Raw genomic sequence first — 12,534 nt, 5'->3', positions numbered from 1 at the left:
TAGTAAATTAAATAATAATTAAATGTTATAGTTAAATGTACAGGTAGCAGGGTGTCCCAAGATACCCTGTGTTCTACAGTTTTACAGTGAAACATCATTAATCAGTTATTTATTGTATGATTTTAATCTAAAAAATATTATTTATTAAAAAATAAAATACTGTTAAAAGTGCATATTTAAGGTCATATATATTCACACCCTTCAGCATCCCCTTTAGAACAGTCTTTAATGGGTTTAAAAGTGTGCTGGAATTCAGCATTGTTGATTATTGCTGTCTTTTAAAATCATTTAAAAGAACATGAAGACAAGAGCCAATCACTTCTTTAGCAGAAAATTAAACACATTTCGGGGACTGTAAATGGACTGTGTCCCAAATACCATGCCTGTTTAAAACCAAACAACCTGTAGGTCTGTTGCCCTATAGTGCTACCTGTTGTTAAAGTCACCAGTGAGTAGACTAGTGCAGGGTGTAGGGAGCGATTTGGATCTGGTCTTTATTTGCTACTTTCATGACATAATTGAGGGCTGCCACACCCAAAATGCAAACTCAGGCAAGTTATTAATTGATAGTAAAAAGTAATAATTTATTCCATGATTTATGTCCAAAAATCTTATTCCACCACTATTAAAAAATCCCTTTGTTAAATTACATAAAAATACTGGCAGCACTGTTTCCAGCATTTTGCAATAAGTTTTATAGCTTCTATGCTGTATTAAAAATCTGTCTCTTAAAAAAATAAAAAAATACAGTACAATACTGGCAGCAGTGTTTAGCATGTGTCTTACAGTTTCTATACTATGTTCAGAATGACAGATCATTACCAATTGTTAAAACATTAAAATACCAAATCATAAGTCTAAACTGAGTAAACACAAGGACATGATTTAAAAAAGTAACCAAAATACACTTTTTAAAAAAATAAAATGATAATCACAACATCTGAGTAGATACGGAGAGTTTTTTTGTAAACGATAGCCAACATATCTCATTTAATTAAGGTAACACCTACCCGCTCAATGATGAGCCAATTGAATGAATGTATGGTGGTTTGCATTACTAAACAAAGGTTAGCATTAGCAAACCAATCAACTCTCACATAAAGAGCCAGCTAAAACTTAATCATATAGTACTGGTTTTCTTAGCTTATCATTTATTAATCAATCCAAAATTCCCCACAAATCAAAGCATTATTTTATTTAACAGGGGCAGCTCATGATAGACGATGGCTGTACCCAGTTGCTTTCAGGAAGAGATGAATTATTGCAATTCCTATATAAGTCACGGTAAGTTCTCCAGCCACCTGTGCTGCTGGACCTGCATCATTATCTAACTTTTTTCTGATATTGTTCTAGACATTAGTAGCTCCTCTCTTTCTGTTTTGCATTGCATTGTGGAATAAGAGTGTCTATTGTATTCACATTTTAAAAAAGCAGCCAGTTCTGGGTATGCATCTTCAATACTAAGCATTTTCAAATCATGCATACTGGACCTTATACTCAGAAACTAGTTATTAGTCATTTGTATGCAATTGCAATTGTATGCAACACTATATAAGAATAATCCTGATGAATTTTGAAGAGAGGGACATGTGACCATGGCCAGAAATCCTGTTCTGTACCATAAAAAGCCATTTTTTGGTGTCCTCAGCCATCAACAAATTGTAACATTTTGCTTTACACATGGGTTGTAAAAGAGAAAGTTATTATCAGTACATTCAATGCCAGCCTTTCTAAGCTGCACTGTCAATCGTGCCTTTGTTGAATTTCTGAGTTTCTCTAAATGTTCCTCTGAGTGATTTGGAATCATTGCTTTCTGCTGCATGTATTGATCATTCTTCAGGAGTTTGCTCAGGCACTCTGTCTCAGCACAGTTCCCAAAAGGATGTTCTACTTTATCAGGGTCTGCGTTTGGCAGATTGAACAGTTTTTTACAGTTTGCACAGGGTCGTTTCTCGTTGTAAACATTTTCTTTCCAGTCTCTATAAAATGCCCTGCATTTCAGTTCTGTAGGGAACGTTATTCCATCACCAGAAGCTCCACCATGAAACGACATGACTGCATGAGAAACATATTCATGCCAGGTTTTAAGACAAGACAGATCAATTAGGATTGTCTTGGCATTTCCTTTCCTGCAGCAAAAAGATGCTCCATAATATTTCCGTGAATCCAAATTGGAGTAACAAACACAGATCACTGTTGACTCCAGTGTGTAATATTGCTCGTATTTACTGCCTTCTTTGTGTAGAGGGTTTGGAAATTTCATGCTCTTCAACAGAATTGCAAGCTCCTGTTTTATTCTCTCTTCAGTCTCATAGAGTATCTCCATCTGAGAAAATAATCAAATAAAATGCTTTGATTAAAAAAAGTTAAAAAAAAAAATAAAAACATAATAATAAAGTTACTAAAAATGTTCATAAAAATTTGTGACAGAATAAAAATGCAGATGTTTCTTACATTTCCATTGTCTTTTTTTATTGCAGACTACACTAAAGATATTTCTCTTTTTTCTGCTCAGCTTCATTTCATTTATTAATATACATCCACTTATAATATACATTTCAGGGCTTCAACACATTCCAAAAAAATTGGGATAGTAAAGTAATTCCCACTTAGTAATGTTGCCATTCCTAAACTACATTGTTGGCACCAGGGATACTAACAATGAAGTGTTTTTTTTGTGTGTCCCACAACTTAAACAAAATTTAAGGTCTACAACAGTATAACAGACGACACTGCTTCTTGTTATAGATAATATAAAGCTTCTGTTTTGTACAGTAAATTTTCAAGTGGCATTTGTGAACGTAACTCTGTATTGTAGTGTTTTTTTATTGTAGTGTTTTTCAAAGTAATCTCCTGTTTATGTGGATCTATCACTATTTTTTACTGACAGTCCTTGATGGAGTGCCGTCTCAGGATTGAGAGATCTGATTTGGGAACTGAACTATCTAGTGATTCCTTGAATGGTTCAATGTTATTATGCACTGTAAAAAGAGAAATTTACAAATCCTGTTCAAACATCCTTTGGGAAACATTGTTTTTAAACATAACAATAGTTTTAAATGCAGGAATGGATGTTTATTAATAAATGAAATAAAGTTGACCGGGCAAAGTAAAAAATATATTGGGATAGATAATGACAGCTAAAAAGAGCTTTTACAAAGAAAATCAAGACAAACAAAACCAAACAAACAAACAAACCAAAAAGACAAAAACAAAAGTAGGAAATCCTAGTAAATAAACAGCTTCGCTAGAACATAATTGCTACCAATGTATTTACAAAAGATTTGGCTAGCACAAATCTTAATGCTAGTGCCAAAAACGAAATTAAATAAACAAATATGAACTATATTAAAGTTTAAATTTATGCTATGGAAAACAACCCAAACTTTCTACTGATTATTTGATTGGTTCTGTCCATCATTACAGTGTGTTTCTCTTGCCCATGTTTTGTTTATTGCAGTGTATTACCTGTTTTAATATTTATGAAATATATATATATATATATATATTTTTTTTTCCCCTTGCCCTGCCCTGTGTTTATCTAGACTGTCTTACTCTCTATTAGTATGTTTATTGCCCTTCGTATTTGCCTTTGGTTATGACCCTGCCTGTTTTTGACTAAGATTTTGTATATTAACCAGTTTCAATAGCCTATTATTTGTGTCTGAACCTGTCACATCTCTTTCTGTCCCTGACTAATTTCTGTGACTAAAAAGAGAAAAAAAAAACAATAAGACAAATATGAATAAACAAGATGTTTTTAAATCCCTTGAAACCATTAGGCTTAAAGGTTTCTCTCTGATAGTTGTCTTGAATACATTGTAATGCTGTAGGCTAATAGTGTCTAAATAATGCCCCCAATTTAACACAACATCAGCTGGCCACCAACATCAATAGATGTTAATTTCAGGTTGAACGTTGGCCATGACGTCAGACGACAAAAATTTACTTCAGTTTAACATCTAATACTGTTACGCTCCTGCAGGGACAATTTGCCAAGAGTTTACCAAATCTTCCACTGCTTCACTAGCTTGTTTTTTAGTTTGTTAGAGATGGCGCTTTATAAAACGAACTCATTTAATTAATTTGTTTGTTTATTGTGTTTTATCATATGGTTGTTGTGTGGTTTACTCACCATCTCAAGCAGGATAGAAAAGGGTGTGCGAGTTGGCAGGTGACTGTTGTACATTATAAATGGCTCAGGAAATTTGCAACTTAAACTTCTGTGTACTTCATCAGTTGAAACAAAATCTTTGGGATGTAAGCGGTATTCATGGATGTATCCCAGGAAGAAAATGCTGTGAAGCATCTATTATAAACACAGATAAACATTTAGAAAAAAATTAAAATAATACTCAAACAGTTGTAAAAACAGCTGTTCTAAGTTTTATTGGGCTCTATATTGATGACCAATGACACAATTGCACTTTTTTGCACACATATTGTTACATATAATAATAATAATAATAATAATTATAATTATAATAATAATAGACATCCAATCATTCTTAATTTTTAACTATTTTTCAGTCACTTTATTATAAGCTTCTTAATAGCATTTTAAACATTCAAGAAATTGTTTCACACCTACCTCATTGAAGTACTTCAGTAATTCAGCTTCCCGGCTATGGTTTGTGATTGTCTTTTCGACAGTAGTGATTAAATTCATGCCACATGATTTCAGGCTCTCTCTGTTTCTTATTTTATCCTGATAAAATTTCCTGATTGAAAAAGCAAAATACACTGAATTCACCTAATTGTTTCATTGTTTAAAAACAACATAATAGAACCAAAAATGTTTCAGTAATAGAATAAATTTAAAATATTTAAACATATATTATCATATAACTGTATAACATAACAAAAGTACAGTTTAGAATACAGTACTCTGAAATATCATAGCAAAAAAAGAGGGCTGAACAACGCAGGAAGGCAGAACAACATTCAGTCATTTATGTTACAGAAGTTACACAGTTCATAATTTATTTATTAAAAAAATTTATATATCCTTAATCTTTAACTCACCTCCTTCTGGCTTCCTTTTCCATTTGCTGTTACCAGGAAGAAAATACATTATTACATTTTTCTCCATTTTTTTTACAGAATATAATATCAGTAATAGAATGTCATAATATAAGTAATAAACCTAAAACATTGTACCATTGTACTCAGATTCCCAGATGACATTGTTCCAAATGGAGATAGTCTGAAGATAGTCTGTTAGTCCTCACTGAAATGAAGCGTAAAGTGCAGGCTGTGCTGTCTCACCACTCCTTTAAAAATGACACAACACACCTTTACGCACCTTTATGTTTCGTTTTCCAGGAAGTGTCACAGGATCAGTCATCAGCTTTCAGCTTCCAGCTTACATTTCTAATGTTCCTGGTTCTTATATATATATAGTGGCTTGCAAAAGTATTCCTAACCCTTTTTTACATTTTGTCACCTTACAATCACAGAGTTAAATGTATTTTATTGAGATTTTAAGTGATTCAGACCCCTTTACTCTAAAACCCCTAAATAAAATCCAGTTAGATCAACTGCCTTTAGAAGTCACTTAATTAGATAACAGAATCCAGCTGTGTGTAATTTAGTCTCAGTATAATAATACACCTGTTCTGTAAAGACCTGAAGTGGTTTGTTAGAGAACACTAGTGAACAAACAGCATAATGAAGACCAAGGAACTCAACAGACAGGTCAGAGATAAATTAGTGAAGAAGTTTAAAGTTCAGGTAGGAAAATCTGTCGAAAGGACAACTATAAGTTGTGCACTCCACAAATCTGGCCTTTTTGGAAGATTGACAAGAAAAAAAAAACATTGTTGAAAGAAAGACATAAGTAGTGCCATTTACAGTTTGCCACAAGCCATGTAGGGGACACAGCAAACATGTGGAAGAATGTGCTGTGGTCAGATGAGACCAATGTTGAACATTTTGGCCTAAATGCAAAGCACTATGTAGCAGAAAAGTAACACTGCTCATCACCCTGAACACCCAATCCTTACTATGAAACATGGTGGTGGCAGCATAATGATGTAGAGATGCTTTTCTTCAGCAGAGACAGGGAAGCTGATCAGATGTGATAGGAAGATGGATGAAGCTAAATACAGAGCAAACCTGGAAGGAATCCTCTTGGAGTCTGCAAAAGACTTGAGACTGTAAAGAAGATTCACCTTCCAGCAAGACAAAGCACTACAGCACATACAGCCAGAGCTACAGTGGACTATTGCGCTTCTGTGACAAAGACATAAAAATAGCTGTTAACAGTTCACAGACACTCTCCATCTATCCTGCCGAGCTTGAGCTGTTTAGCAAAGAAGAATGGGCAAAACTATAATAATAATAATAATAATAATAATATAATAATAATAATAATAATAATAATAATAATAATAATAATAATAATAATAATAATAATAAAATAATAAAAATAATCCCACAGTCAAGAGACATGACAGAAGAGTAAATGAATTAATAATAATAATAATAATAATAATTATTATTATTATTGTTGTTGTTATTAGTAGTATTTTTATTAGTATTATTATTATATAATTTGTATATAATGTTCTAATACATGCCGTGCATTTTGTTTATTTGGTTCTTAAAAATGGAAAGAAAATATATTATTTTACTATACATCTCACATTTTCATTGTGTATCTCAGTTAACAATACAAAACAGTTTTACTTGAGCAATGGCCTTATTAAACAGCTCTAGAGATATGAAACATGAGTTGTTTTGAGAAATGAAATTATAGATTAAACTCATGACAAACCCCAGGCTTTAGGAGTCTGGAGAAAATACTGCAGTCCTAATCTACAGATTTAGAATTTAGACTAAAACATTTGCTGATGTTTTTGAGTTGGCTCAACTCAAAATATATGGTTAACATAACTAAGAAGCAGAACTGGAACTTAGGTAAACTTTAAATCAATTGAAGGAGGTTATTTGATGTGCATTACTGTATGTTAACATATTTTTTTTACATTAACATGCCTTTTTTATATTTATTTACACTGTATGTCAGAATAACGTCAGCTTATTTAAAAGCAAAATTATTATTATTTTTAGTTAATTTTTTTTAGAAAATGCATTTTGTTAAAAAAGTAGAGCCTTCTCCTCACTGTCATCCACTTGTAATGGAAACAACAAGAAATCCTTGTTATAGGTGCTAAATATAAGAGCACTCAAATCAGATATAAGAGCACTCAAATACATGATTTATCCCTCAGTTTGTCTGTCTGACTGGAGATGAAATCAATCCACAGTCCATGCTCTCTCTAGTCTGGAAGATTGGCATTAAGAGCATCTGGATCAGCATACTATAATATTATAATATATTATTAAAAATTCTATTGCAATAAAAATTTAAAAAATTAAAGTTTATTTCTCATATACACAGTCATACATGGTACAAAAACAGTGATTAAGTGATTAATGAATGTCCAGTAACATGAAACAAAAAATTATATACACTATATACAATTTAAACAAAAATGTAAACCAAACGGCCTAAAGAATCACATATTGACCATAAAGATAACCCACGAATTAAATAAGTAAAACAAAACTTCTTAAGAAAACTGTCACCCATATATTCTTTGCAAAATATACAACTATGCAAATATAGACAATGTATTACAGATGAAATGTTGTAAGTGGGTTGAATTACCCAGAGACAGATATATTAAATGATACCCTAAGTTTCCCCAAAACGTAAACCTAAAAAAGAACTGGTTGATACATGGTTATTGATTAGAAGGGGTCATTTAATGGGTTGACATTTCCAGCTGCCTGATGTATTATCTTTTCATAATACAGTCTTCACTCAGGGAAAACTTGGCTCTCTCACGGACACTTCTGCTTGAATAGAAAGTAAGGAGATGGCTCTGAACCAGTGACATTCCTGTCATCAGGGGCCCCTCTCCCTACTCGGGCCCTGGGTAGTCAGGTCCACTTTTCCCCCCACTACCACGCCCATGCCTGTCCCATGCCCACATCTTTATCCTTTTTTTTCCATAGCTGCCCCCCCCAAAATATGTTTTATGTACAAAGTTTCAGAACCCTGCACATGCCATCTTGAAGTTATAATACTGTGACCAAGCGTGTATCTCATGGGTAAGTATGAATTATACTGTTGGTACAGTGAAGACCATGAAACAATTGGCACAGGTTGCCAAGAAACAATTTCCAAACATTCTGGTTGTTTGATGGCAGTGGTGTCTGAAGTGTTGCTGGGATGTTCTGCATGTTCTTCCGCTTCTTTCTCCATCTGAAAAATCAATTTAAACAGAAGAAACAAAAAAACACATTAAGCAACTGAATAACTTGATGTATGCAGGTAAACAATTTAATTACACTGAATGTAAAAAGTACCTTAATTTGCCTTTTTTCCAAATCCTCTAGACACTCCAGCAGCTCAAGCCCCAAGGATTCTCTGAATTTCTCGTGTGCCTCTCTCATTTCTTTCATTTCACTGCATTCCATCAATTCGTTGTATTCCTCTTCCGTCTGTAAAAAAAAAAACGTTAGATTAGATTAAAGGCTTTGAGCAGTAGTTCTTAAACCTGATGTTGAAGAACCCTTAACCTACGCAGGGTCTGGGGTAGACCTGAACCAGGGTTGAGAACAACTGGTCTAGATTAAAGAGATTTGCTCTCAGTAATGGAGCATAACTGTATATCTGCAGCACTTGATAGAAAAAAGGCAAAGACTTACGTATTCCTCAAAACATTCCCCAAGGTTGTAGGATTCAATTCCAGGGAAGGTCATCCCATTTTCAAACAGATCCTTTAAACTCTCGGCGACGAGGTGCAGAACTTCGTCTTCATAGGCGTAAATGTTTCCATCTTCACACAGCAAGAGCACCAACTGGCGGGCGAACGCCTCACACGGGAAGTCATCGATGGCACCGATCACCGTCATCCTCATCCTCTCTGACAGGTAGTGGTCTTCCCAGGCTTCCAGCTGATCTTCATTTCCAGCGTAGACTGTGTCATCCTGCCCACACACTCTGACATGATAGCTCTTCGGTTTCACAAGGGGAATTAATGTACCAGAATATTTATTTACAATGCTTCCAGTTGTATCAAGGTCCACGCACCCTGCTATAAAAAAAAACAAAACAAAAAAAAACATAAAAATATAAAGTGATCTTACTAGTGCAATGCCATTTACTTCAAGTCAAGACAAAATACTTTTATTGTCATTTAATCTGAGTACAAGTACCCAGTGCAACGAAATTACATTCCTTCAGAACCATGGTGCAACATGGAACAAACAGAGACAACAAATTGCAAATGTGCAACAAATTATGCAACAAAGACCTACAATACATACAATAAATACAGCAAACATGAGACAATTTAGCAGACAGGTATGTAACATGCTATAACATATAGGTCATACATGATCACAGCAGTTACTGAGGTAAAAAGGAAAATCATTCACTTGGTTGGTCCGGTATCTTCTGCCACCAGATGGCATCAGAGAGAAGAGTCCATGTGAGGGATGGGTGGGGTTGTTCCCAAATTTGCTGTTTTTGCGGATGCAGCGTGTAGTGTAGATGTACGTGATGGAGGAGAGAGAAGGCCCGATGATTTTTTCAGCTGTCCTCCCTATCCGCTGTATCATCAGGCAATCAGATTTTGGTGCTTAAGATGCTTCCTACAGTCTCTCTGTATAACATGGTGAGGATGGGAGGTGGAAGATTTCTGCAGACTGCTTTCTTCAGTCTCCACAGGAAGTTGAGGCGCTGCTGGCCTTTCTTGATTATGGAGCTGGGGTCGAGGGATCAGGTGAGGTTCTCTGCAACGTGAACACTAAGGAACTTGGCGATCTTCATCATTTCCACGGCAGAGCCTAGTGGACTGAGTACACAGCCCTGGGGGGCAACAGTGCTCAGTATTTTGGTGCTGGAGGTGTTTCCAATCCTGACTAATTGTGGTCTCTCAGTCAGGAAGTCCAAAACCCAGTTACAGAGGGAGGAGTTCAGGCCCAGCAAGCTCAATTCTTTGATCAGATGCTGAGGGATGATGGTGTTAAATGCTAAACTGAAGTCGATTAACAGCATTTGAACATAGCAGTCTTTATTGTCTTGTTGGTGAGAGCCAGGTGGAGTGCAGTTGAGATGGCATCGTCTGTTGAGAGTTTTGTCGTGGGTTTTGATGTGCCTCATGACCTGCACTTCATAATGATGGTAGTAAGTACAATAGGACAGTACTTATTTAAGGCAGGATACTGGAGAATTCCTTGGCATTGGAATGACGGTGGTGGACTTGAAGCATGTTCGCGTGACATCCGTGCTGAGAGAAATGTCTGTGAGAACATCCATGAGCTGGTCTGCACATCCTCTGAGCACCTTGCCAGGTATGCTGGTTGTTCTTGGGGCTTTTTTTGGTAAGTTGGTTCTGCGTAGAGTTTTCCGCACATCAGCTGAGGACAGGCACAGTACCTGGTCGTTTGGAGGAGGTGTGGTCTTCCTTGGCGTTGTGCATTTCTGTGCCTCAAACCTTGTGTAGAAGGTGTTCAGCGCATCTGGAAGAGAGGCATGACTATCACAAGCAGGTGAAAATATATATTGTAGTTGGTGATTGCCTGAATGCCCTGCCACATGCGCTGTGTATCAGCAGTGTTCTGGAAGAGCTTGTGGTTCCTCTTTGCATAGGTGCGCTTTGCCTTTCTGATGCCCCAAGAGAGCTCTAGCTGTTCTAGGCATACCTTTTCCCTTGACTTGATGGCAGCACATGCACCTCTGCATTCTTATTACATTCTGACTTACTGAACCCTCTAAAAGTTCCCAAAATGATTTTTTTGTTTGAAAGAAAAATCTAGATCACTTTTTTATATTAGATTTTATTTTTTATATTATATTATTTACAAAAGACGTTTACATTTTATGCCATTGACATTATTATTTTTATTCATTAAAAAATGTTTTATATGGGACATTTTTTTTAAACCAAATAGCAAAAGTACTGCTTTATTTTATTCAAATTAAAAAAATAAAAATGCAGAAAAATTTATACATGAATGCACATGTATATATAGTATATGTACATACCTTCTGTGTAGATCCCAGTTAATTCAGATATAAATTGGTGACACCTAGTAGCAACAAAATACACAACAATAAAGAACATGCCACTGGCTGATAGACTCAGTTTGACATGCATGTTTCAGTTAAACAACTAAAAACTTCTGTATTTAAAAAATAAAGTCTTGTTTCTTAAATTCTTACTTATTTTCTGCATCTGGGGAAATGTCAGTGATCATCATCTTCTGCAGAGGGTCAAGACGTGTGTTCAGCAGAATGCAAGTTTAAGAAAACAGAGCTAGTTTTTCTGCTGTCTATGTTTTCCTAAACTTGCACTTTGATGAAAATACGTCCTACACCAGCTGAGCTTCACTGCTGAGAGAGAGAAAGATGATTTAAGATATTTTAAAAATAGATAATAAAGATATTTCGAAAAATGTGGTAATTAAAAATATATACAGCTAAAAAAAAGATAAATACATTTGACAGCGCAGCCTGTATAGCAAACTGTGACATATAAGTGACATTTCTTATAAAGATATTTATGTTTTTTTTATTTTTTATATTAAGGCATTTAAGTCAGTTTAAGGTTTATGAACAATTGTTTACTGGTTTCCAGAAAACTCAAAAACATGTTTTTGGTCAACAGTGTATCGCATTTTGCACACAACATTCTAGCATGAAAAAAAAATGCCCTTGAAAAATCTTGAAAAGTGTCGCAAATTTTGTTAAAAAAAAAACTGTTTTATTCACAGGTGAAAAACATTTTTTCCAACTATTCCTTTATATATTCACTTGCTTTTGTTTTCCTAAATACAAACATTTTAACTACAAATTATCTGGGTTTCTCTGAATACGTGTGAAGAAAAGCAGGAAGTGTTTTTGTGCCAAAGAGCATTCACTGACTCACAACAGGACTTAGTCCTCACAACAGGACTTATAGAGACCATTTTATTTGAAATTAAACACTAAAAATCCATCAAAAGTTGTTTGTAATATAGAGAAACAAAAAAATCATCGAGTGAATGTAAATTCATTCAGCCAAAAGAAGCAACATGTATGAAAACAGCGTGTTTCAGTTACCTGGTGTCGCAGCTCTTTGTTGCCTGTAGACGGAAGTGTGAGTCTGTGGCGTTACACAACTGTGCTCTGGGGCTTGCCTGTAAATCATGTGATCAACACACCCTGTCAGAGGGCAGAGCCTTAGAGTTCTGCTGCTTTATGGCAGAGAAACACCCGCCATTTTCTGGAACAGTTCCATTCAGTGAAACATTAAGCTTTGTTGTTTGGTGTTAAACTGTTGAATTGCCTTTATGCTTGTAAATGTTAGCACATAATGAGCTAGTTTTACTTAAAAACGAAACATTTTGAAAGCTTGTTATTAGGTGTACCCCACAATGCTTTTTTTGGTCTTTTTTACTACAAATTTTAAACTAACATTCCTTAATATTGAGGTGAAAAAATGCTGTGTTATATTTTTAAGTACAACTAGCACA

The 12,534-nt window shown here is 34.9% G+C and overlaps 2 protein-coding genes across 3 annotated transcripts; both read right to left on the bottom strand.

The window, feature by feature from the left end:
• Positions 1-1,243: 1,243 nt before the first annotated feature.
• LOC103022405 (uncharacterized) lies at positions 1,244-5,734 on the bottom strand. The gene is made up of 5 exons (XM_007236598.4): positions 5,161-5,734; positions 5,026-5,051; positions 4,592-4,721; positions 4,136-4,309; positions 1,244-2,326 (listed from the first exon to the last, which is right to left on the bottom strand). The coding sequence occupies exons 1-5, from the start codon at positions 5,185-5,187 to the stop codon at positions 1,652-1,654; spliced, it is 1,032 nt and encodes a 343-aa protein (XP_007236660.4). The 5' UTR covers positions 5,188-5,734; the 3' UTR covers positions 1,244-1,651.
• Positions 5,735-7,364: 1,630 nt separating this feature from the next.
• Positions 7,365-12,260, bottom strand: LOC111197153 (uncharacterized). Of its 2 annotated transcripts, none has more exons than XM_022686591.2 (6): positions 12,122-12,260; positions 11,243-11,413; positions 11,066-11,109; positions 8,722-9,110; positions 8,380-8,514; positions 7,365-8,275 (listed from the first exon to the last, which is right to left on the bottom strand). In XM_022686591.2, the coding sequence occupies exons 2-6, from the start codon at positions 11,278-11,280 to the stop codon at positions 8,006-8,008; spliced, it is 876 nt and encodes a 291-aa protein (XP_022542312.2). In that variant the 5' UTR covers positions 11,281-11,413; positions 12,122-12,260; the 3' UTR covers positions 7,365-8,005. The 2 variants fall into 2 exon arrangements, with proteins under 2 accessions (XP_022542312.2, XP_022542313.2); XM_022686592.2 differs by having other exon boundaries at positions 8,722-9,107.
• Between the last annotated feature and the right edge of the window lie 274 nt (positions 12,261-12,534).

Source organism: Astyanax mexicanus, chromosome 3, assembly GCF_023375975.1.
Source record: "Astyanax mexicanus isolate ESR-SI-001 chromosome 3, AstMex3_surface, whole genome shotgun sequence".
NCBI lineage: Eukaryota > Metazoa > Chordata > Actinopteri > Characiformes > Acestrorhamphidae > Astyanax > Astyanax mexicanus.
The sequence above is the reverse complement of the archived record's forward strand: the minus strand, read 5'-3'. Positions and strand labels throughout refer to the sequence as shown.

Bases quoted from the DNA above. Each gene is read 5' to 3' on its own strand.
- LOC103022405 (XM_007236598.4), bottom strand. From the start codon at position 5,187: ATGTCATCTGGGAATCTGAGTACAATG. The intron at 4,722-5,025 runs GTGAGTTAAAGA...TTTTTCAATCAG, and splicing joins GAAAAGGAAGCCAGAAGGAG to GAAATTTTATCAGGATAAAA. The intron at 4,310-4,591 runs GTAGGTGTGAAA...TGTTTATAATAG, and splicing joins TACTGAAGTACTTCAATGAG to ATGCTTCACAGCATTTTCTT.
- LOC111197153 (XM_022686591.2), bottom strand. From the start codon at position 11,280: ATGATGATCACTGACATTTCCCCAGATGCAGAAAATAA. The intron at 11,110-11,242 runs GTAAGAATTTAA...TGTTGCTACTAG, and splicing joins TCCCCAGATGCAGAAAATAA to GTGTCACCAATTTATATCTG. The intron at 8,276-8,379 runs GTACTTTTTACA...TTGATTTTTCAG, and splicing joins TGGAAAAAAGGCAAATTAAG to ATGGAGAAAGAAGCGGAAGA.